Below are 23,564 nucleotides of genomic sequence, written 5' to 3'. Positions count from 1 at the left end.
TTTCCTTCCTCTGCTTCACAAATGGCTCCCTTCCAGCACCACAGCTGGCAGAGCGGGAAGCTCAGGAGTCCTGGATGCCAGGCGAGTGAGTGTGGGCAGCACCAAGCCAGCTGAGATGGCTCCACAGAGTTCGTGCCCTGGCAAGAAAGTGCTCTTACCTCAGAGACTCCAGCTCCTCTTCAGAAAGCTCTGACTTGTCCTGCAAGATAAAGAACAGGGATGGTGGACCTCTGAAGAAGCTCGTTGGCTGACAAAATGGACCCTTTGGAGAGACACTCCATTGCAGCAAGCATGAGGAACACTGCCCGGGCTTCCCAAAGGAGACTCTACCAGGCAGAGCTGGCAGAAATTCCGGCTGCTTGGATTCTCTTTGGGAGACCCTGACCCGAAGCCTGGGGTCTGTAACAGCCACGTCCAGCAGAGCATCTTTCGGGTCTCCACCTGACCGCCAAAGCACTCCGAGAGCCATGCAGGCAGCAAAGGCACCTTCTGCCAAAGTGCTCCATGCCTCAGCCTGGCAGCCTGCAGAGCTCACTCGGGAAGATCCCTCTCCGAGTTGAACCCCATGCAGGCGCTAAGGAGATTGAAGGACAGACAGCAGTGACCCCAACACATCCCACCCTCTCCCTCAGCGGTGATGGGCATTTCGTACTAGGTGTCCCATCTTCCCAGGCCAGGCAGGAGGGCAGAGCTATGGCCTTGGCAAGTGTTGGCTTTACACAGCAAGAGACACTTACACGCAACGTTCCAAGTCCCCAGACCGGCAAGTCAAAGTAGTAAAAACCAGCAGCTGTGGGTCACATTGAGAAGAGAGGGTTATTTTCCTCAGCAGCTGGTCCCTCTCCTGCACACTGAGTGGGCCGGTTTTGGTCGGGGATACTCACAAAACGCGATGAAAATGCACAGGGCAAAGAGCCCCAGCACCCTCGTGGCAAACATGTCTGGCACCTCTGCAGGCCCAGCACACTGGCCACGTGGAGCGAAAATCCTGGTCTCGTCTCGAGATGCAAACGCCACTTCTCGAGCCGTCCACCAGCTGCTCAAAGCACCAGCTTTGTGCTGCTGCCCACGTCTGCAACGTGGGATTTTACAGAGGGCAGCGATTATGACCTCACCACAGCCGACTGGTGACGTCCATTAAGACCTCAGAGGGGCTGCCCTGGCGGGGGCTGCTGTGCCCTTTTGGAGGGACAGACCCTGTGGGTTCACCCACACCTGCAGCTCCCCGAGACAAGGGCCCCAGAAGCACCCGGAGCACCGGGACCAGCACCTACTTGTCTGCCCGGGCAAGCTGCTGTGCCCTGACGCATCTCCTCCTGTGCCAGGCGATGCCCTGACCTGTGCTCCAGGCAGGAAGGTCGTTTGGTGAGAATTCGCAGAGTTTGAACACTCAGCTAGATCAGGGAATTGCCCTTTTTGCACTCAGGCATTGCCAGGTGCTGATGACAGTGAACTGCGGAGCCACCGGGGTCAGTCCAGAGGCAGAACTGGTTTAAGCACTCCCCCCAAACTTGGTGTGCAGGTGTGTCCCGGAGGCAAACGAAAAGTCCATTCAGGCAGGCAAACAGACTTCATTCTAGCCAGAACTCTTTAGCCAATAAACCAACTAGAAAGAGGTTTTCTCCAAATCATTTATCTCTCTGACAACATTCTAAAACAGGTTCGCATACCAGTTGAGGATATAATTATCGTACGACCACATAAGAATAATGAGGATCCACAGCATGCATTCGCTCCCAAAAAAACAGAACAAGAGGCCTCTTTCACTCAAGGGTACCCAGCAGAAAATAATCGCTTGCCTGGTTTGGGATGGGACTCACGTAAGAATAAATCCAGAAGAAAAGTCACCAAAGAGGAGGCGAGGGCACTTAGTGCCAGGAAGGCTGCTTAAACAGTGTCCCAACCTAAGGGAGGGCTCCGTTGACAGACCTCCTGCTCTGAGAAGACCACTCAAAGGGGGTCTTCAGCTGGGGCCCCATTTTATTGCCTGGTGGGATCTGGCTGTGGTCATTACAAGCCCTACAAAACCAGATATGGGTTAACCGATGTGTTCAGATATTCCAAGCCTCAGCCCGTGGCTCGAGGAAAGCGTTGGCTGCCTGGAGATGCCACCCCCACCAAAACCACTATGATGTTGGGAACTTCAGCAAATATTCTGGGGTTGCATTTATTGAAATCACAGATTCAGAGTATCACTTTGGCTGCAAGAGACCCTCATCAGAACCAACCACTGACCTTACTCTGGCACTAAGCCATGTCCATCTACACATCTTTTAAACACCTCCAGGGACAGTGACTCAACTGCTTCCCTGAGCCGCCTGTTCCAGTGCACAAGCAGAGCTGCCACACAACTTCTTTATTACTCTCCCTAAAGGAGCTGTGGTGCCTGCGTGTGGTCGTCATGTCTCGCCCTCTTCCATGCACCTGTACTCGGTACACACAGGTGTACTCTGGGTTTCCCCAGTTGCTCTCCACCTGGAATCTGATGTTCCGAAAGGCACCAGAGGGCTCTGAAGAGTGATGCGGGTTCCCTATGTGACCACGCTACGATTGCTGTGTGGTGGGGCTAAATCCACTCAGTAGCTAGCCTTCTGAAGGGAATTCTATGGGCCAGCTAGTCCTCTGCCATCACACCGCTTTGCATTTCCAATCAAGTGAACAGTAAGTTAATCTCTGAATAGTCACTCATCACTTTTATTCTTCCCTTCCAACACACTGTACTTTTTGCTGTGATTTTTAGCTTGGGCAGCAGCGTGTCCATGTTTTTTGTGTAGTGATGCTGGGTTAGATTTGAGTTGATGGTTTCTGGTGGCAGGCAGCCCAGCAGCGGTGCCTGACCACAGCTTGAAGAGCACTCTTATGGAGCACAGGATGCAACATGTGCCACGGTGGGAGGGAAGGGCTACCAAGAACACCAGTTCCCGCTTTTTGCTTTCCCCTTCCCCCAGCTTAAACCCTCTCACCCGTTCCTAGTGCTTGGCATAGTCACTCATTACTGTTCCCCCAGGCTTAGGGATGCCGGCAACGGTGGAAGAGTTTGTGAGCCTGAGGAAAGCAAATAAAGAGCTGTGGTGCAAGGGATCAGGAAGGCCTCTGTGGAGCACAGCAGGCCCTCTGTACTTGGGAGGACTGTTTGCAAGCTCTGCCTGCACCAAAATCCTTTCCCCAGCTCCTCTCCCCTTCTCCGCCTGCCTCCCAGCCCCACTACTGTGGTTGCTTACAAGATCTCTGGTGCTGACAACACCTGCAACCACATACGCCCTTGTTCTTTCCCCCCAGCATTCTGGCAGGCAGGCAGGCCTCGCATGTTCCTTGTCCCTGCTGCTGGCTCTGTGGCTGTGTGGGCAGTTTTGTGGTGCCCAGTGTGGGCAGCCCAGGGCTGTGGGGGACGCCCTGCGTGTGTGACCAGTTCTCCACCCACCTGGGCTCCCTGCCCTGCTGAGCACTTTCAGTCCCTTGGATTTAGTGTAAATGAGATTTTAGGGATAACTGAAGGAGCCCTTTTGGGACAGTTTCCCCAGTCGTTATGGAGAACTACTACGGGACATGACATTGGTGTTCAAGAAACAACACTTGCTCAGGCCACATTGCTCTTTGCCCCACAGCACTCATGAATGTCCTCCTTGCTGCCCTAATCCCAGACAACATAACAGCTGGGTGGATCTAGGACTTAACAAATCCCACTCAGTCACTGGTTTTTAGGCTGTCCTTATGTACAGATGAACTTGAAGTTACTTTAGAAATGTTCCATTATGCCCCTTGGTAACTGTCAGAGACTGAAAAGAATTACATCTCAAACCTTGTGCCAAACCAGTAGCTCCAGCCTCAGGAGATGGGACATTGTCAGACTGAAACCTCAAATATTGTAGGCTAGTAGCAGGAGGTGGGATACTCAGGATAAGGCGAATTGTGATTTACATACCAACAATGAGCTAAGGAGCAACAAAGGCCTCTGGCCTTTCACCTTATTGGAGCTTTTGAGGGCTCCTGGTTCTCTCTAAGGAATCTTAAGCCTTCCAGCTGTGAATGGGAACTCATAATACTGCTAAGCCACTTCTGTAAAATTATGAAGACCCACGGCGCTTGCTCTGGGGAGAGGTGCACTCGCAGAACACAGGTCCAGCCCCATGATGGTCCAAGCACGGCAAGGATGCTGTGCAAGAGCAGAGGAAAAAGCCCTGTGGTGCTCTGCAAGGGGAACGAGAGGAAACGGTGGGCACAGCCCCAGGAGAAGGGGGAGGAAGCAGCACACGTGGGGACAGCAACGCCACCTGCACTATTAGTAACACCAAGACTTCCTCTGCACGTTTCCGGCCTTTATTGTCTTTTACTGCCTGACAACCAGGCCTAGCAGGCCAGAAGCCCTTGGTGTCCGCCACAAGCCCCAGCTGCTGCCCCAGATCTGGTTTGGGCAGAGCCACGGCCGTTCTAGTGCTGCTGGCGGGGTGGTCTCTTGGTGGCTGGAGAAGAGGCCTGGGGGCTGCCCTGCCGGCCCTCCTCTTCGGGGGTCGCCGTGGCCCCCAGGAGACCATTCCCTGCGCTGACTGGCGAAAGATGGACGTGGCGCGGCCTCCTCGAACTCCTCCTGGGGCTCTTCCTGCTCCCCAGGGATAGGAAGGGGGCAGAGGGAGGGCTGCCGGGACCCCCACGGAGGGCAGCTGCTGAGGTGCTGGGCTGGACGCCCACGTTGTCTCCTTCAGGGCTGCTGGAGGGGGCCGGACCAGGCAGGGGAGACCATCCTTGGGAGGCAGCGGGGCCAGGGCAGCCATGGGGCTGCGCTCCCGCTCCCCGGCAGCACGGCCGTCCTCCAGGCCCAGCACACCTGGGGCTCCCTGCTGCAGAGTTGCACAGCGCCGTCAATAAACTGATGCACTAATGTCACCAAGCGGTTGTGGAGCATGGCCTCCAGCAGCTGGACCAGGAGATCTTCATCCAGCCCCAAGAAGACCAGGAGGACCTCACCAGGTCCTCCGCTGTGGCTGCCCGTGAAGACCCGTTCCCAGAGAGCTATCCCAGCAATGAAGATACACAAGCTGCCAAACAACTTCTTTATTAATCTTCCTACAGGACCTGTAGCGCTTGCCGGTCGCCATCATGTCCTGCCCTCTTCCCGTGCACCTGTACTCGGTACACACAGGTGTACTCTGGGTTTCCCCAGTTGCTCTCCACCTGGAATCTGATGTACCGAAAGGTCCTGGGAAGCTCCTTCTGGAAAGAAACGGGGGGAGCTAGCATTACACAGGTGGCAAGAGCCACATCACATCGCCAGAGCCCCCTCTGCGCACTCTCCCCCTGCTGAGGACCAAATGGCAGCACTGACCAAGGAGGAGCAAGGGCAACCAGGCTCCTCTTTGCCAGCACCCCGCAGGAGCCCTCTGTGCCTGGAAAGCCAAGGCCTGGCCTCAGAGGCTGCTGAGGGCAGCTGTGGAACCCGGAGGCGCTTGGCTGCCCGGCCTGCCGTGGCAGGTGGGGACAGTCCTGCTGAGGGGGGAACACGTCTGCCGTCCTCCCTCCTGCCATCCCCCTGACGGGGACTGGTTCCCTTCCCGGCCCTGCTCCCACTGCTGCTTTCTCTGCAATGGCCCAAGGAAAAGGAAAGCCCTGGCAAAGGTGGGGCAGCTGCCTCGGCCAGCACAGCAAAGCACCATTTTCTTCCCCTTGCTCTCTTCCCCGCAGACAACAAGGAGCGTGGGAGAGCAGAGCCTGGCTGGGCTGATCCTCTGCCCTCTTTCCCCCAGCGACTTGCAGACAGTGCTGCCTTCTCCCTGGGCATCCTGCCACAGCTCCGGCGGTACCTGCACATGGAACGTCTGAGCGATCTCCTTGTTCACGTCGTAGGTGAACGTCCCCAGGGGAGTTTCTGCCCCTGCCTCATCCACTCCCTCAAAGACAAGAGACAAAGGCAGCAGGTCAGGCCCGAGCGGGCGTCAGGAGAAGGGCACGCCGAGGCCAAAGCCAGGAACCCTTCCCCACCTCCCTGGGCTCTAGCGGTAGTCTACACAGCTTCGGGTGCCTCTGGGTCAGGCTGCTTTGAGCACGTGCTCCAGGATGCTTGGCCACGAAGCAGACAAGCCCCAGAGGCACAGAACCCCACGTGCCCCCAGCAGTGCCCAGGGGATGCCGTGCTCTGCAGCAGCCAGCCCCAGGGAGATGTCTGAGGAAGGCGCCATGGGAAGCACAGCTCTGGAACAGCTTTTCCCTGGGGCCAGGCACACCTGAGAAGCGCAAGGCAACGACTTACAAAGACAGCAAACTCTTTCGGGGCTTCGCTGACTTCCCCATGAGGAGAGACTGCCTCGGAGATGTGCCAGACAGTGAAAGCCGTTGGCCAGATGTCTACAGGCAGCCGGATGACCACGTGTCCCCGAGATCCTCGGAAAGCCCAGCATTTTCCAGGGGCAATACGGTGCTGAAAGCAGAAAGCCATGAGCATCAGTGGCAAGGCAACCAAAGAGACAAGAGAGCTTCCTGTTAGGCCAGAAGCAGAGACCTTGCCTTGCATGTGGGCTTCAGTCCTCCTCCTAAATTAATACAAGCCTATGGATAATAGGGCAATATGGAGGTGATTCTAGAAAACCTCTGAGCTCTACCGCCTTTTGCAAGCTGTCTCTGCTTTCTCAGAATTTGCAGAGACAGGGCAGGTCTCCTAGTGGACCTCACCACATCTCCCTTTGAAAACTAGGCTGCAGTGCAGGGCCCATGGATCGTCTCTGCCTGCTACCATGGCTCAGCACCCCCCACCACTGCCACCCCCTCTGGAAAGGGGCCTTCAGAGAGAGATGAGGTGAGGCAGTGGGGCTGCCAAGGACCACGTTCCTTGGCCAACTGCAGCCAAGGGTGCTAGGAAGGTCACAGAAGCTGGGTTTCGCTCTGTCCCCCTCCTGATGGGAGGGCAGTGCTGCCAGGGATCAGGGGGTCGGGAATGCCTTGCAGACCGCAGGGCTGAGTGACACGGCCGGACTGAGGGGAAGGGCTGTGCCCTTGGTCTGCCAGGAGCTGAGCCACAAGTCAGGCTTTCTCTGTGATACCTGCAAGATTGTCTCTGGACCGTTTGCAGAAAAAAAGTCAAATGGAGAAAGCCACCAGGTCTTGTCGCCTTGTCCAACATAAGTCTTGGATGTCCTCTGCTTGTCGATGGTGCCACCTGACGTGAAGACGGCCAGAGGTTAGGAGCTGAAGCAGCGCATTCAGCTCTATTTGTCAGGCTTGAAAGCAGAGCTGGGCAGACTTTGGGGGGTGCCACACCCAAACTAAGGGCAGCGAGATTTCCTGTCTGCGTACCTATGGATCCCATTGCCCAGTCAGGCATCTGGTGGTAGTTTTCCAGCACCTTTTCCATTGCCCTCTGGGTCAAGTCCAAAATTTCCTGGGAAAAATGTGGGGAATGGAGTTATGGCAGTGAACACAAAGACTCTCACCGGCTGCTCTGCATGAACACTGAGGCCTAGCACCGAGCCAAAGAGTGCCTCTGCATCAGAAACCCCAAGGCAAGACCTGTGGGAAAAGCTGCCGACTTGGAGAGTGCCAAGAGGAAGCAGCAGGAGGGAGCCCAAAAAGGTAGCAGGGTCCCAGATCTACCCCTGGCACCTTTACCTCTCTCTTCTCCTCTTGGACACCATGCTCTTCCAGGACCAATCTCACTGCCTGCAGGATGTTCCTCTTGGCAGCAGACACCTGAGCCTGTGTCTCCTTGAGTTGCCGCATCTGCTCCAGCCAAGCCTGTGACTTCCTGGAGACACAGGGAAAGCAGCTCTTGTCCAGCAGCTGCCCAGTCTCTGCAGGCAGGCTCCAAGCCTTGTGCAGAGAGGGGGCCCCTGGGCTTGGCTCAGCCCCGTCTCCCAGCCCCTTTCCTTCCTCTGCTTCACAAATGGCTCCCTTCCAGCACCACAGCTGGCAGAGCGGGAAGCTCAGGAGTCCTGGATGCCAGGCGAGTGAGTGTGGGCAGCACCAAGCCAGCTGAGATGGCTCCACAGAGTTCGTGCCCTGGCAAGACAGTGCTCTTACCTCAGAGACTCCAGCTCCTCTTCAGAAAGCTCTGACTTGTCCTGCAAGATAAAGAACAGGGATGGTGGACCTCTGAAGAAGCTCGTTGGCTGACAAAATGGACCCTTTGGAGAGACACTCCATTGCAGCAAGCATGAGGAACACTGCCCGGGCTTCCCAAAGGAGACTCTACCAGGCAGAGCTGGCAGAAATTCCGGCTGCTTGGATTCTCTTTGGGAGACCCTGACCCGAAGCCTGGGGTCTGTAACAGCCACGTCCAGCAGAGCATCTTTCGGGTCTCCACCTGACCGCCAAAGCACTCCGAGAGCCATGCAGGCAGCAAAGGCACCTTCTGCCAAAGTGCTCCATGCCTCAGCCTGGCAGCCTGCAGAGCTCACTCGGGAAGATCCCTCTCCGAGTTGAACCCCATGCAGGCGCTAAGGAGATTGAAGGACAGACAGCAGTGACCCCAACACATCCCACCCTCTCCCTCAGCGGTGATGGGCATTTCGTACTAGGTGTCCCATCTTCCCAGGCCAGGCAGGAGGGCAGAGCTATGGCCTTGGCAAGTGTTGGCTTTACACAGCAAGAGACACTTACACGCAACGTTCCAAGTCCCCAGACCGGCAAGTCAAAGTAGTAAAAACCAGCAGCTGTGGGTCACATTGAGAAGAGAGAGTTATTTTCCTCAGCAGCTGGTCCCTCTCCCGCACACTGAGTGGGCCGGTTTTGGTCGGGGATACTCACAAAACGCGATGAAAATGCACAGGGCAAAGAGCCCCAGCACCCTCGTGGCAAACATGTCTGGCACCTCTGCAGGCCCAGCACACTGGCCACGTGGAGCGAAAATCCTGGTCTCGTCTCGAGATGCAAACGCCACTTCTCGAGCCGTCCACCAGCTGCTCAAAGCACCAGCTTTGTGCTGCTGCCCACGTCTGCAACGTGGGATTTTACAGAGGGCAGCGATTATGACCTCACCACAGCCGACTGGTGACGTCCATTAAGACCTCAGAGGGGCTGCCCTGGCGGGGGCTGCTGTGCCCTTTTGGAGGGACAGACCCGGTGGGTTCACCCACACCTGCAGCTCCCCGAGACAAGGGCCCCAGAAGCACCCGGAGCACCGGGACCAGCACCTACTTGTCTGCCCGGGCAAGCTGCTGTGCCCTGACGCATCTCCTCCTGTGCCAGGCGATGCCCTGACCTGTGCTCCAGGCAGGAAGGTCGTTTGGTGAGAATTTGCAGAGTTTGACCCCTCAGCTAGATCAGGGAATTGCCCTTTTTGCACTCAGGCATTGCCAGGTGCTGATGACAGTGAACTGCGGAGCCACCGGGGTCAGTCCAGAGGCAGAACTGGTTTAAGCACTCCCCCCAAACTTGGTGTGCAGGTGTGTCCCGGAGGCAAACGAAAAGTCCATTCAGGCAGGCAAACAGACTTCATTCTAGCCAGAACTCTTTAGCCAATAAACCAACTAGAAAGAGGTTTTCTCCAAATCATTTATCTCTCTGACAACATTCTAAAACAGGTTCGCATACCAGTTGAGGATATAATTATCGTACGACCACATAAGAATAATGAGGATCCACAGCATGCATTCGCTCCCAAAAAAACAGAACAAGAGGCCTCTTTCACTCAAGGGTACCCAGCAGAAAATAATCGCTTGCCTGGTTTGGGATGGGACTCACGTAAGAATAAATCCAGAAGAAAAGTCACCAAAGAGGAGGCGAGGGCACTTAGTGCCAGGAAGGCTGCTTAAACAGTGTCCCAACCTAAGGGAGGGCTCCGTTGACAGACCTCCTGCTCTGAGAAGACCACTCAAAGGGGGTCTTCAGCTGGGGCCCCATTTTATTGCCTGGTGGGATCTGGCTGTGGTCATTACAAGCCCTACAAAACCAGATATGGGTTAACCGATGTGTTCAGATATTCCAAGCCTCAGCCCGTGGCTCGAGGAAAGTGTTGGCTGCCTGGAGATGCCACCCCCACCAAAACCACTATGATGTTGGGAACTTCAGCAAATATTCTGGGGTTGCATTTATTGAAATCACAGATTCAGAGTATCACTTTGGCTGCAAGAGACCCTCATCAGAACCAACCACTGACCTTACTCTGGCACTAAGCCACGTCCATCTACACATCTTTTAAACACCTCCAGGGACAGTGACTCAACTGCTTCCCTGAGCCGCCTGTTCCAGTGCACAAGCAGAGCTGCCACACAACTTCTTTATTACTCTCCCTAAAGGAGCTGTGGTGCCTGCGTGTGGTCGTCATGTCTCGCCCTCTTCCATGCACCTGTACTCGGTACACATAGGTGTACTCTGGGTTTCCCCAGTTGCTCTCCACCTGGAATCTGATGTTCCGAAAGGCACCAGAGGGCTCTGAAGAGTGATGCGGGTTCCCTATGTGACCACGCTATGATTGCTGTGTGGTGGGGCTAAATCCACTCAGTAGCTAGCCTTCTGAAGGGAATTCTATGGGCCAGCTAGTCCTCTGCCATCACACCGCTTTGCATTTCCAATCAAGTGAACAGTAAGTTAATCTCTGAATAGTCACTCATCACTTTTATTCTTCCCTTCCAACACACTGTACTTTTTGCTGTGATTTTTAGCTTGGGCAGCAGCGTGTCCATGTTTTTTTGTGTAGTGATGCTGGGTTAGATTTGAGTTGATGGTTTCTGGTGGCAGGCAGCCCAGCAGCGGTGCCTGACCACAGCTTGAAGAGCACTCTTATGGAGCACAGGATGCAACATGTGCCACGGTGGGAGGGAAGGGCTACCAAGAACACCAGTCCCCGCTTTTTGCTTTCCCCTTCCCCCAGCTTAAACCCTCTCACCCGTTCCTAGTGCTTGGCATAGTCACTCATTACTGTTCCCGCAGGCTTCGGGATGCTGGCAACGGTGGAAGAGTTTGTGAGCCTGAGGAAAGCAAATAAAGAGCTGTGGTGCAAGGGATCAGGAAGGCCTCTGTGGAGCACAGCAGGCCCTCTGTACTTGGGAGGACTGTTTGCAAGCTCTGCCTGCACCAAAATCCTTTCCCCAGCTCCTCTCCCCTTCTCCGCCTGCCTCCCAGCCCCACTACTGTGGTTGCTTACAAGATCTCTGGTGCTGACAACACCTGCAACCACATACGCCCTTGTTCTTTCCCCCCAGCATTCTGGCAGGCAGGCAGGCCTCGCATGTTCCTTGTCCCTGCTGCTGGCTCTGTGGCTGTGTGGGCAGTTTTGTGGTGCCCAGTGTGGGCAGCCCAGGGCTGTGGGGGACGCCCTGCGTGTGTGACCAGTTCTCCACCCACCTGGGCTCCCTGCCCTGCTGAGCACTTTCAGTGCCTTGGATTTAGTGTAAATGAGATTTTAGGGATAACTGAAGGAGCCCCTTTGGGACAGTTTCCCCAGTCGTTATGGAGAACTACTACGGGACATGACATTGGTGTTCAAGAAACAACACTTGCTCAGGCCACATTGCTCTTTGCCCCACAGCACTCATGAATGTCCTCCTTGCTGCCCTAATCCCAGACAACATAACAGCTGGGTGGATCTAGGACTTAACAAATCCCACTCAGTCACTGGTTTTTAGGCTGTCCTTATGTACAGATGAACTTGAAGTTACTTAAGAAATGTTCCATTATGCCCCTTGGTAACTGTCAGAGACTGAAAAGAATTACATCTCAAACCTTGTGCCAAACCAGTAGCTCCAGCCTCAGGAGATGGGACATTGTCAGACTGAAACCTCAAATATTGTAGGCTAGTAGCAGGAGGTGGGATACTCAGGATAAGGCGAATTGTGATTTACATACCAACAATGAGCTAAGGAGCAACAAAGGCCTCTGGCCTTTCACCTTATTGGAGCTTTTGAGGGCTCCTGGTTCTCTCTAAGGAATCTTAAGCCTTCCAGCTGTGAATGGGAACTCATAATACTGCTAAGCCACTTCTGTAAAATTATGAAGACCCACGGCGCTTGCTCTGGGGAGAGGTGCACTCGCAGAACACAGGTCCAGCCCCATGATGGTCCAAGCACGGCAAGGATGCTGTGCAAGAGCAGAGGAAAAAGCCCTGTGGTGCTCTGCAAGGGGAACGAGAGGAAACGGTGGGCACAGCCCCAGGAGAAGGGGGAGGAAGCAGCACACGTGGGGACAGCAACGCCACCTGCACTATTAGTAACACCAAGACTTCCTCTGCACGTTTCCGGCCTTTATTGTCTTTTACTGCCTGACAACCAGGCCTAGCAGGCCAGGAGCCCTTGGTGTCCGCCACAAGCCCCAGCTGCTGGCCCAGATCTGGTTTGGGCAGAGCCTGGGCCGTTCTAGTGCTGCCGGCGGGGTGGTCTCTTGGTGGCTGGAGAAGAGGCCTGGGGGCTGCCCTGCCGGCCCTCCTCTTCGGGGGTCGCCGTGGCCCCCAGGAGACCATTCCCTGCGCTGACTGGCAAAAGATGGACGTGGCGCGGCCTCCTCGAACTCCTCCTGGGGCTCTTCCTGCTCCCCAGGGATAGGAAGGGGGCAGAGGGAGGGCTGCCGGGACCCCCACGGAGGGCAGCTGCTGAGGTGCCGGGCCGGTCGCCCACGTTGTCTCCTTCAGGGCTGCTGGAGGGGGCCGGACCAGGCAGGGGAGACCATCCTTGGGAGGCAGCGGGGCCAGGGCAGCCACGGGGCTGCGCTCCCGCTCCCCGGCAGCACGGCTGTCCTCCAGGCCCAGCACACGGCGGGGCTCCCTGCTGCAGAGTTGCACAGCGCCGTCAATAAACTGATGCACTAATGTCACCAAGCGGTTGTGGAGCGTGGCCCCCAGCAGCTGGACCAGGAGATCTTCATCCAGCCCCAAGAAGACCAGGAGGACCTCACCAGGTCCTCCGCTGTGGCTGCCCGTGAAGACCCGTTCCCAGAGAGCTATCCCAGCAATGAAGATACACAAGCTGCCAAACAACTTCTTTATTAATCTTCCTACAGGACCTGTAGCGCTTGCCGGTCGCCATCATGTCCCGCCCTCTTCCCGTGCACCTGTACTCGGTACACACAGGTGTACTCTGGGTTTCCCCAGTTGCTCTCCACCTGGAATCTGATGTACCGAAAGGTCCTGGGAAGCTCCTTCTGGAAAGAAACGGGGGGAGCTAGCATTACACAGGTGGCAAGAGCCACATCACATCGCCAGAGCCCCCTCTGCGCACTCTCCCCCTGCTGAGGACCAAATGGCAGCACTGACCAAGGAGGAGCAAGGGCAACCAGGCTCCTCTTTGCCAGCGCCCCGCAGGAGCCCTCTGTGCCTGGAAAGCCAAGGCCTGGCCTCAGAGGCTGCTGAGGGCAGCTGTGGAACCCGGAGGCGCTTGGCTGCCCGGCCTGCCGTGGCAGGTGGGGACAGTCCTGCTGAGGGGGGAACACGTCTGCCGTCCTCCCTCCCGCCATCCCCCTGACGGGGACTGGTTCCCTTCCCGGCCCTGCTCCCACTGCTGCTTTCTCTGCAATGGCCCAAGGAAAAGGAAAGCCCTGGCAAAGGTGGGGCAGCTGCCTCGGCCAGCACAGCAAAGCACCATTTTCTTCCTCTTGCCCCCTTCCCCGCAGACAACAGGGAGCGTGGCAGAGCAGAGCCTGGCTGGGCTGATCCTCTGCCCTCTTTCCCCCAGCGACTTGCAGACAGTGCTGCCTTCTCCCTGGGCATCCTGCCACAGCTCCGGCGGTACCTGCACATGGAACGTCTGAGCGATCTCCTTGTTCACGTCGTAGGTGAACGTCCCCAGGGGAGTTTCTGCCCCTGCCTCATCCACTCCCTCAAAGACAAGAGGCAAAGGCAGCAGGTCAGGCCCGAGCGGGCGTCAGGAGAAGGGCACGCCGAGGCCAAAGCCAGGAACCCTTCCCCACCTCCCTGGGCTCTAGCGGTAGTCTACACAGCTTCGGGTGCCTCTGGGTCAGGCTGCTTTGAGCGCGTGCTCCAGGATGCTTGGCCACGAAGCAGACAAGCCCCAGAGGCACAGAACCCCACGTGCCCCCAGCAGTGCCCAGGGGATGCCGTGCTCTGCAGCAGCCAGCCCCAGGGAGATGTCTGAGGAAGGCGCCATGGGAAGCACAGCTCTGGAACAGCTTTTCCCTGGGGCCAGGCACACCTGAGAAGCGCAAGGCAACGACTTACAAAGACAGCAAACTCTTTCGGGGCTTCGCTGACTTCCCCATGAGGAGAGACTGCCTCGGAGATGTGCCAGACAGTGAAAGCCGTTGGCCAGATGTCTACAGGCAGCCGGATGACCACGTGTCCCCGAGATCCTCGGAAAGCCCAGCATTTTCCAGGGGCAATATGGTGCTGAAAGCAGAAAGCCATGAGCATCAGTGGCGAGGCAACCAAAGAGACAAGAGAGCTTCCTGTTAGGCCAGAAGCAGAGACCTTGCCTTGCATGTGGGCTTCAGTCCTCCTCCTAAATTAATACAAGCCTATGGATAACAGGGCAATATGGAGGTGATTCTAGAAAACCTCTGAGCTCTACCACCTTTTGCAAGCTGTCTCTGCTTTCTCAGAATTTGCAGAGACAGGGCAGGTCTCCTAGTGGACCTCACCACATCTCCCTTTGAAAACTAGGCTGCAGTGCAGGGCCCATGGATCGTCTCTGCCTGCTACCATGGCTCAGCACCCCCCACCACTGCCACCCCCTCTGGAAAGGGGCCTTCAGAGAGAGATGAGGTGAGGCAGTGGGGCTGCCAAGGACCACGTTCCTTGGCCAACTGCAGCCAAGGGTGCTAGGAAGGTCACAGAAGCTGGGTTTCGCTCTGTCCCCCTCCTGATGGGAGGGCAGTGCTGCCAGGGATCAGGGGGTCGGGAATGCCTTGCAGACCGCAGGGCTGAGTGACACGGCCGGACTGAGGGGAAGGGCTGTGCCCTTGGTCCGCCAGGAGCTGAACCACAAGTCAGGCTTTCTCTGTGATACCTGCAAGATTGTCCCTGGACCGTTTGCAGAAAAAAAGTCAAATGGAGAAAGCCACCAGGTCTTGTCGCCTTGTCCAACATAAGTCTTGGATGTCCTCTGCTTGTCGATGGTGCCACCTGACGTGAAGATGGCCAGAGGTTAGGAGCTGAAGCAGCGCATTCAGCTCTATTTGTCAGGCTTGAAAGCAGAGCTGGGCAGACTTTGGGGGGTGCCACACCCAAACCAAGGGCAGCGAGATTTCCTGTCTGTGTACCTATGGATCCCATTGCCCAATCAGGCATCTGGTGGTAGTTTTCCAGCACCTTTTCCATTGCCCTCTGGGTCAAGTCCAAAATTTCCTGGGAAAAATGTGGGGAATGGAGTTATGGCAGTGAACACAAAGACTCTCACCGGCTGCTCTGCATGAACACTGAGGCCTAGCACCGAGCCAAAGAGTGCCTCTGCATCAGAAACCCCAAGGCAAGACCTGTGGGAAAAGCTGCCGACTTGGAGAGTGCCAAGAGGAAGCAGCAGGAGGGAGCCCAAAAAGGTAGCAGGGTCCCAGATCTACCCCTGGCACCTTTACCTCTCTCTTCTCCTCTTGGACACCATGCTCTTCCAGGACCAATCTCACTGCCTGCAGGATGTTCCTCTTGGCAGCAGACACCTGAGCCTGTGTCTCCTTGAGTTGCCGCATCTGCTCCAGCCAAGCCTGTGACTTCCTGGAGACACAGGGAAAGCAGCTCTTGTCCAGCAGCTGCCCAGTCTCTGCAGGCAGGCTCCAAGCCTTGTGCAGAGAGGGGCCCCCTGGGCTTGGCTCAGCCCCGTCTCCCAGCCCCTTTCCTTCCTCTGCTTCACAAATGGCTCCCTTCCAGCACCACAGCTGGCAGAGCGGGAAGCTCAGGAGTCCTGGATGCCAGGCGAGTGAGTGTGGGCAGCACCAAGCCAGCTGAGATGGCTCCACAGAGTTCGTGCCCTGGCAAGAAAGTGCTCTTACCTCAGAGACTCCAGCTCCTCTTCAGAAAGCTCTGACTTGTCCTGCAAGATAAAGAACAGGGATGGTGGACCTCTGAAGAAGCTCGTTGGCTGACAAAATGGACCCTTTGGAGAGACACTCCATTGCAGCAAGCATGAGGAACACTGCCCGGGCTTCCCAAAGGAGACTCTACCAGGCAGAGCTGGCAGAAATTCCGGCTGCTTGGATTCTCTTTGGGAGACCCTGACCCGAAGCCTGGGGTCTGTAACAGCCACGTCCAGCAGAGCATCTTTCGGGTCTCCACCTGACCGCCAAAGCACTCCGAGAGCCATGCAGGCAGCAAAGGCACCTTCTGCCAAAGTGCTCCATGCCTCAGCCTGGCAGCCTGCAGAGCTCACTCGGGAAGATCCCTCTCCGAGTTGAACCCCATGCAGGCGCTAAGGAGATTGAAGGACAGACAGCAGTGACCCCAACACATCCCACCCTCTCCCTCAGCGGTGATGGGCATTTCGTACTAGGTGTCCCATCTTCCCAGGCCAGGCAGGAGGGCAGAGCTATGGCCTTGGCAAGTGTTGGCTTTACACAGCAAGAGACACTTACACGCAACGTTCCAAGTCCCCAGACCGGCAAGTCAAAGTAGTAAAAACCAGCAGCTGTGGGTCACATTGAGAAGAGAGGGTTATTTTCCTCAGCAGCTGGTCCCTCTCCTGCACACTGAGTGGGCCGGTTTTGGTCGGGGATACTCACAAAACGCGATGAAAATGCACAGGGCAAAGAGCCCCAGCACCCTCGTGGCAAACATGTCTGGCACCTCTGCAGGCCCAGCACACTGGCCACGTGGAGCGAAAATCCTGGTCTCGTCTCGAGATGCAAACGCCACTTCTCGAGCCGTCCACCAGCTGCTCAAAGCACCAGCTTTGTGCTGCTGCCCACGTCTGCAACGTGGGATTTTACAGAGGGCAGCGATTATGACCTCACCACAGCCGACTGGTGACGTCCATTAAGACCTCAGAGGGGCTGCCCTGGCGGGGGCTGCTGTGCCCTTTTGGAGGGACAGACCCTGTGGGTTCACCCACACCTGCAGCTCCCTGAGACAAGGGCCCCAGAAGCACCCGGAGCACCGGGACCAGCACCTACTTGTCTGCCTGGGCAAGCTGCTGTGCCCTGACGCATCTCCTCCTGTGCCAGGCGATGCCCTGACCTGTGCTCCAGGCAGGAAGGTCGTTTGGTGAGAATTCGCAGAGTTTGACCACTCAGCTAGATCAGGGAATTGCCCTTTTTGCACTCAGGCATTGCCAGGTGCTGATGACAGTGAACTGCGGAGCCACCGGGGTCAGTCCAGAGGCAGAACTGATTTAAGCACTCGCCCCAAACTTGGTGTGCAGGTGTGTCCCGGAGGCAAACGAAAAGTCCATTCAGGCAGGCAAACAGACTTCATTCTAGCCAGAACTCTTTAGCCAATAAACCAACTAGAAAGAGGTTTTCTCCAAATCATTTATCTCTCTGACAACATTCTAAAACAGGTTCGCATACCAGTTGAGGATATAATTATCGTACGACCACATAAGAATAATGAGGATCCACAGCATGCATTCGCTCCCAAAAAAACAGAACAAGAGGCCTCTTTCACTCAAGGGTACCCAGCAGAAAATAATCGCTTGCCTGGTTTGGGATGGGACTCACGTAAGAATAAATCCAGAAGAAAAGTCACCAAAGAGGAGGCGAGGGCACTTAGTGCCAGGAAGGCTGCTTAAACAGTGTCCCAACCTAAGGGAGGGCTCCGTTGACAGACCTCCTGCTCTGAGAAGACCACTCAAAGGGGGTCTTCAGCTGGGGCCCCATTTTATTGCCTGGTGGGATCTGGCTGTGGTCATTACAAGCCCTACAAAACCAGATATGGGTTAACCGATGTGTTCAGATATTCCAAGCCTCAGCCCGTGGCTCGAGGAAAGCGTTGGCTGCCTGGAGATGCCACCCCCACCAAAACCACTATGATGTTGGGAACTTCAGCAAATATTCTGGGGTTGCATTTATTGAAATCACAGATTCAGAGTATCACTTTGGCTGCAAGAGACCCTCATCAGAACCAACCACTGACCTTACTCTGGCACTAAGCCATGTCCATCTACACATCTTTTAAACACCTCCAGGGACAGTGACTCAACTGCTTCCCTGAGCCGCCTGTTCCAGTGCACAAGCAGAGCTGCCACACAACTTCTTTATTACTCTCCCTAAAGGAGCTGTGGTGCCTGCGTGTGGTCGTCATGTCTCGCCCTCTTCCATGCACCTGTACTCGGTACACACAGGTGTACTCTGGGTTTCCCCAGTTGCTCTCCACCTGGAATCTGATGTTCCGAAAGGCACCAGAGGGCTCTGAAGAGTGATGCGGGTTCCCTATGTGACCACGCTACGATTGCTGTGTGGTGGGGCTAAATCCACTCAGTAGCTAGCCTTCTGAAGGGAATTCTATGGGCCAGCTAGTCCTCTGCCATCACACCGCTTTGCATTTCCAATCAAGTGAACAGTAAGTTAATCTCTGAATAGTCACTCATCACTTTTATTCTTCCCTTCCAACACACTGTACTTTTTGCTGTGATTTTTAGCTTGGGCAGCAGCGTGTCCATGTTTTTTGTGTAGTGATGCTGGGTTAGATTTGAGTTGATGGTTTCTGGTGGCAGGCAGCCCAGCAGCGGTGCCTGACCACAGCTTGAAGAGCACTCTTATGGAGCACAGGATGCAACATGTGCCACGGTGGGAGGGAAGGGCTACCAAGAACACCAGTTCCCGCTTTTTGCTTTCCCCTTCCCCCAGCTTAAACCCTCTCACCCGTTCCTAGTGCTTGGCATAGTCACTCATTACTGTTCCCCCAGGCTTAGGGATGCCGGCAACGGTGGAAGAGTTTGTGAGCCTGAGGAAAGCAAATAAAGAGCTGTGGTGCAAGGGATCAGGAAGGCCTCTGTGGAGCACAGCAGGCCCTCTGTACTTGGGAGGACTGTTTGCAAGCTCTGCCTGCACCAAAATCCTTTCCCCAACTCCTCTCCCCTTCTCCGCCTGCCTCCCAGCCCCACTACTGTGGTTGCTTACAAGATCTCTGGTGCTGACAACACCTGCAACCACATACGCCCTTGTTCTTTCCCCCCAGCATTCTGGCAGGCAGGCAGGCCTCGCATGTTCCTTGTCCCTGCTGCTGGCTCTGTGGCTGTGTGGGCAGTTTTGTGGTGCCCAGTGTGGGCAGCCCAGGGCTGTGGGGGACGCCCTGCGTGTGTGACCAGTTCTCCACCCACCTGGGCTCCCTGCCCTGCTGAGCACTTTCAGTGCCTTGGATTTAGTGTAAATGAGATTTTAGGGATAACTGAAGGAGCCCTTTTGGGACAGTTTCCCCAGTCGTTATGGAGAACTACTACGGGACATGACATTGGTGTTCAAGAAACAACACTTGCTCAGGCCACATTGCTCTTTGCCCCACAGCACTCATGAATGTCCTCCTTGCTGCCCTAATCCCAGACAACATAACAGCTGGGTGGATCTAGGACTTAACAAATCCCACTCAGTCACTGGTTTTTAGGCTGTCCTTATGTACAGATGAACTTGAAGTTACTTTAGAAATGTTCCATTATGCCCCTTGGTAACTGTCAGAGACTGAAAAGAATTACATCTCAAACCTTGTGCCAAACCAGTAGCTCCAGCCTCAGGAGATGGGACATTGTCAGACTGAAACCTCAAATATTGTAGGCTAGTAGCAGGAGGTGGGATACTCAGGATAAGGCGAATTGTGATTTACATACCAACAATGAGCTAAGGAGCAACAAAGGCCTCTGGCCTTTCACCTTATTGGAGCTTTTGAGGGCTCCTGGTTCTCTCTAAGGAATCTTAAGCCTTCCAGCTGTGAATGGGAACTCATAATACTGCTAAGCCACTTCTGTAAAATTATGAAGACCCACGGCGCTTGCTCTGGGGAGAGGTGCACTCGCAGAACACAGGTCCAGCCCCATGATGGTCCAAGCACGGCAAGGATGCTGTGCAAGAGCAGAGGAAAAAGCCCTGTGGTGCTCTGCAAGGGGAACGAGAGGAAACGGTGGGCACAGCCCCAGGAGAAGGGGGAGGAAGCAGCACACGTGGGGACAGCAACGCCACCTGCACTATTAGTAACACCAAGACTTCCTCTGCACGTTTCCGGCCTTTATTGTCTTTTACTGCCTGACAACCAGGCCTAGCAGGCCAGAAGCCCTTGGTGTCCGCCACAAGCCCCAGCTGCTGCCCCAGATCTGGTTTGGGCAGAGCCACGGCCGTTCTAGTGCTGCCGGCGGGGTGGTCTCTTGGTGGCTGGAGAAGAGGCCTGGGGGCTGCCCTGCCGGCCCTCCTCTTCGGGGGTCGCCGTGGCCCCCAGGAGACCATTCCCTGCGCTGACTGGCGAAAGATGGACGTGGCGCGGCCTCCTCGAACTCCTCCTGGGGCTCTTCCTGCTCCCCAGGGATAGGAAGGGGGCAGAGGGAGGGCTGCCGGGACCCCCACGGAGGGCAGCTGCTGAGGTGCTGGGCTGGACGCCCACGTTGTCTCCTTCAGGGCTGCTGGAGGGGGCCGGACCAGGCAGGGGAGACCATCCTTGGGAGGCAGCGGGGCCAGGGCAGCCATGGGGCTGCGCTCCCGCTCCCCGGCAGCACGGCCGTCCTCCAGGCCCAGCACACCTGGGGCTCCCTGCTGCAGAGTTGCACAGCGCCGTCAATAAACTGATGCACTAATGTCACCAAGCGGTTGTGGAGCATGGCCTCCAGCAGCTGGACCAGGAGATCTTCATCCAGCCCCAAGAAGACCAGGAGGACCTCACCAGGTCCTCCGCTGTGGCTGCCCGTGAAGACCCGTTCCCAGAGAGCTATCCCAGCAATGAAGATACACAAGCTGCCAAACAACTTCTTTATTAATCTTCCTACAGGACCTGTAGCGCTTGCCGGTCGCCATCATGTCCTGCCCTCTTCCCGTGCACCTGTACTCGGTACACACAGGTGTACTCTGGGTTTCCCCAGTTGCTCTCCACCTGGAATCTGATGTACCGAAAGGTCCTGGGAAGCTCCTTCTGGAAAGAAACGGGGGGAGCTAGCATTACACAGGTGGCAAGAGCCACATCACATCGCCAGAGCCCCCTCTGCGCACTCTCCCCCTGCTGAGGACCAAATGGCAGCACTGACCAAGGAGGAGCTAGGGCAACCAGGCTCCTCTTTGCCAGCACCCCGCAGGAGCCCTCTGTGCCTGGAAAGCCAAGGCCTGGCCTCAGAGGCTGCTGAGGGCAGCTGTGGAACCCGGAGGCGCTTGGCTGCCCAGCCTGCCGTGGCAGCTGGGGACAGTCCTGCTGAGGGGGGAACACGTCTGCCGTCCTCCCTCCTGCCATCCCCCTGACGGGGACTGGTTCCCTTCCCGGCCCTGCTCCCACTGCTGCTTTCTCTGCAATGGCCCAAGGAAAAGGAAAGCCCTGGCAAAGGTGGGGCAGCTGCCTCGGCCAGCACAGCAAAGCACCATTTTCTTCCCCTTGCTCTCTTCCCCGCAGACAACAAGGAGCGTGGGAGAGCAGAGCCTGGCTGGGCTGATCCTCTGCCCTCTTTCCCCCAGCGACTTGCAGACAGTGCTGCCTTCTCCCTGGGCATCCTGCCACAGCTCCGGCGGTACCTGCACATGGAACGTCTGAGCGATCTCCTTGTTCACGTCGTAGGTGAACGTCCCCAGGGGAGTTTCTGCCCCTGCCTCATCCACTCCCTCAAAGACAAGAGACAAAGGCAGCAGGTCAGGCCCGAGCGGGCGTCAGGAGAAGGGCACGCCGAGGCCAAAGCCAGGAACCCTTCCCCACCTCCCTGGGCTCTAGCGGTAGTCTACACAGCTTCGGGTGCCTCTGGGTCAGGCTGCTTTGAGCACGTGCTCCAGGATGCTTGGCCACGAAGCAGACAAGCCCCAGAGGCACAGAACCCCACGTGCCCCCAGCAGTGCCCAGGGGATGCCGTGCTCTGCAGCAGCCAGCCCCAGGGAGATGTCTGAGGAAGGCGCCATGGGAAGCACAGCTCTGGAACAGCTTTTCCCTGGGGCCAGGCACACCTGAGAAGCGCAAGGCAACGACTTACAAAGACAGCAAACTCTTTCGGGGCTTCGCTGACTTCCCCATGAGGAGAGACTGCCTCGGAGATGTGCCAGACAGTGAAAGCCGTTGGCCAGATGTCTACAGGCAGCCGGATGACCACGTGTCCCCGAGATCCTCGGAAAGCCCAGCATTTTCCAGGGGCAATACGGTGCTGAAAGCAGAAAGCCATGAGCATCAGTGGCAAGGCAACCAAAGAGACAAGAGAGCTTCCTGTTAGGCCAGAAGCAGAGACCTTGCCTTGCATGTGGGCTTCAGTCCTCCTCCTAAATTAATACAAGCCTATGGATAATAGGGCAATATGGAGGTGATTCTAGAAAACCTCTGAGCTCTACCGCCTTTTGCAAGCTGTCTCTGCTTTCTCAGAATTTGCAGAGACAGGGCAGGTCTCCTAGTGGACCTCACCACATCTCCCTTTGAAAACTAGGCTGCAGTGCAGGGCCCATGGATCGTCTCTGCCTGCTACCATGGCTCAGCACCCCCCACCACTGCCACCCCCTCTGGAAAGGGGCCTTCAGAGAGAGATGAGGTGAGGCAGTGGGGCTGCCAAGGACCACGTTCCTTGGCCAACTGCAGCCAAGGGTGCTAGGAAGGTCACAGAAGCTGGGTTTCGCTCTGTCCCCCTCCTGATGGGAGGGCAGTGCTGCCAGGGATCAGGGGGTCGGGAATGCCTTGCAGACCGCAGGGCTGAGTGACACGGCCGGACTGAGGGGAAGGGCTGTGCCCTTGGTCTGCCAGGAGCTGAGCCACAAGTCAGGCTTTCTCTGTGATACCTGCAAGATTGTCTCTGGACCGTTTGCAGAAAAAAAGTCAAATGGAGAAAGCCACCAGGTCTTGTCGCCTTGTCCAACATAAGTCTTGGATGTCCTCTGCTTGTCGATGGTGCCACCTGACGTGAAGATGGCCAGAGGTTAGGAGCTGAAGCAGCGCATTCAGCTCTATTTGTCAGGCTTGAAAGCAGAGCTGGGCAGACTTTGGGGGGTGCCACACCCAAACTAAGGGCAGCGAGATTTCCTGTCTGCGTACCTATGGATCCCATTGCCCAGTCAGGCATCTGGTGGTAGTTTTCCAGCACCTTTTCCATTGCCCTCTGGGTCAAGTCCAAAATTTCCTGGGAAAAATGTGGGGAATGGAGTTATGGCAGTGAACACAAAGACTCTCACCGGCTGCTCTGCATGAACACTGAGGCCTAGCACCGAGCCAAAGAGTGCCTCTGCATCAGAAACCCCAAGGCAAGACCTGTGGGAAAAGCTGCCGACTTGGAGAGTGCCAAGAGGAAGCAGCAGGAGGGAGCCCAAAAAGGTAGCAGGGTCCCAGATCTACCCCTGGCACCTTTACCTCTCTCTTCTCCTCTTGGACACCATGCTCTTCCAGGACCAATCTCACTGCCTGCAGGATGTTCCTCTTGGCAGCAGACACCTGAGCCTGTGTCTCCTTGAGTTGCCGCATCTGCTCCAGCCAAGCCTGTGACTTCCTGGAGACACAGGGAAAGCAGCTCTTGTCCAGCAGCTGCCCAGTCTCTGCAGGCAGGCTCCAAGCCTTGTGCAGAGAGGGGGCCCCTGGGCTTGGCTCAGCCCCGTCTCCCAGCCCCTTTCCTTCCTCTGCTTCACAAATG

At 56.2% G+C, this 23,564-nt stretch overlaps 3 protein-coding genes across 3 annotated transcripts; all 3 read right to left on the bottom strand.

Moving 5' to 3' along the window:
* Window positions 1-531: 531 nt before the first annotated feature.
* LOC136002128 (SUN domain-containing protein 3-like) lies at window positions 532-7,623 on the bottom strand (the record flags this gene model as incomplete). The annotated part of the gene is made up of 9 exons (XM_065656963.1): window positions 532-574; window positions 4,687-4,835; window positions 4,883-4,979; window positions 5,066-5,208; window positions 5,796-5,882; window positions 6,242-6,409; window positions 7,029-7,144; window positions 7,282-7,366; window positions 7,594-7,623. Coding segments are annotated over 9 exons (918 nt in total), but the record flags the coding sequence as incomplete, so codon positions are not given.
* A 754-nt stretch (window positions 7,624-8,377) lies between these two features.
* Window positions 8,378-15,471, bottom strand: LOC136002127 (SUN domain-containing protein 3-like; the record flags this gene model as incomplete). Its single annotated transcript, XM_065656961.1, has 10 exons — window positions 8,378-8,420; window positions 8,962-9,025; window positions 10,210-10,328; window positions 12,534-12,827; window positions 12,914-13,056; window positions 13,644-13,730; window positions 14,090-14,257; window positions 14,877-14,992; window positions 15,130-15,214; window positions 15,442-15,471. Coding segments are annotated over 10 exons (1,149 nt in total), but the record flags the coding sequence as incomplete, so codon positions are not given.
* A 754-nt stretch (window positions 15,472-16,225) lies between these two features.
* On the bottom strand, window positions 16,226-23,317 carry LOC136002126 (SUN domain-containing protein 3-like; the record flags this gene model as incomplete). Its single annotated transcript, XM_065656960.1, has 10 exons — window positions 16,226-16,268; window positions 16,810-16,919; window positions 20,344-20,529; window positions 20,577-20,673; window positions 20,760-20,902; window positions 21,490-21,576; window positions 21,936-22,103; window positions 22,723-22,838; window positions 22,976-23,060; window positions 23,288-23,317. Coding segments are annotated over 10 exons (1,065 nt in total), but the record flags the coding sequence as incomplete, so codon positions are not given.
* Window positions 23,318-23,564: the final 247 nt, after the last annotated feature.

This window comes from Caloenas nicobarica, chromosome Z, assembly GCF_036013445.1.
Source record: "Caloenas nicobarica isolate bCalNic1 chromosome Z, bCalNic1.hap1, whole genome shotgun sequence".
Taxonomy (NCBI): Eukaryota; Metazoa; Chordata; class Aves; order Columbiformes; family Columbidae; genus Caloenas; species Caloenas nicobarica.
This window is presented reverse-complemented; position numbering and strand designations above follow the sequence as displayed.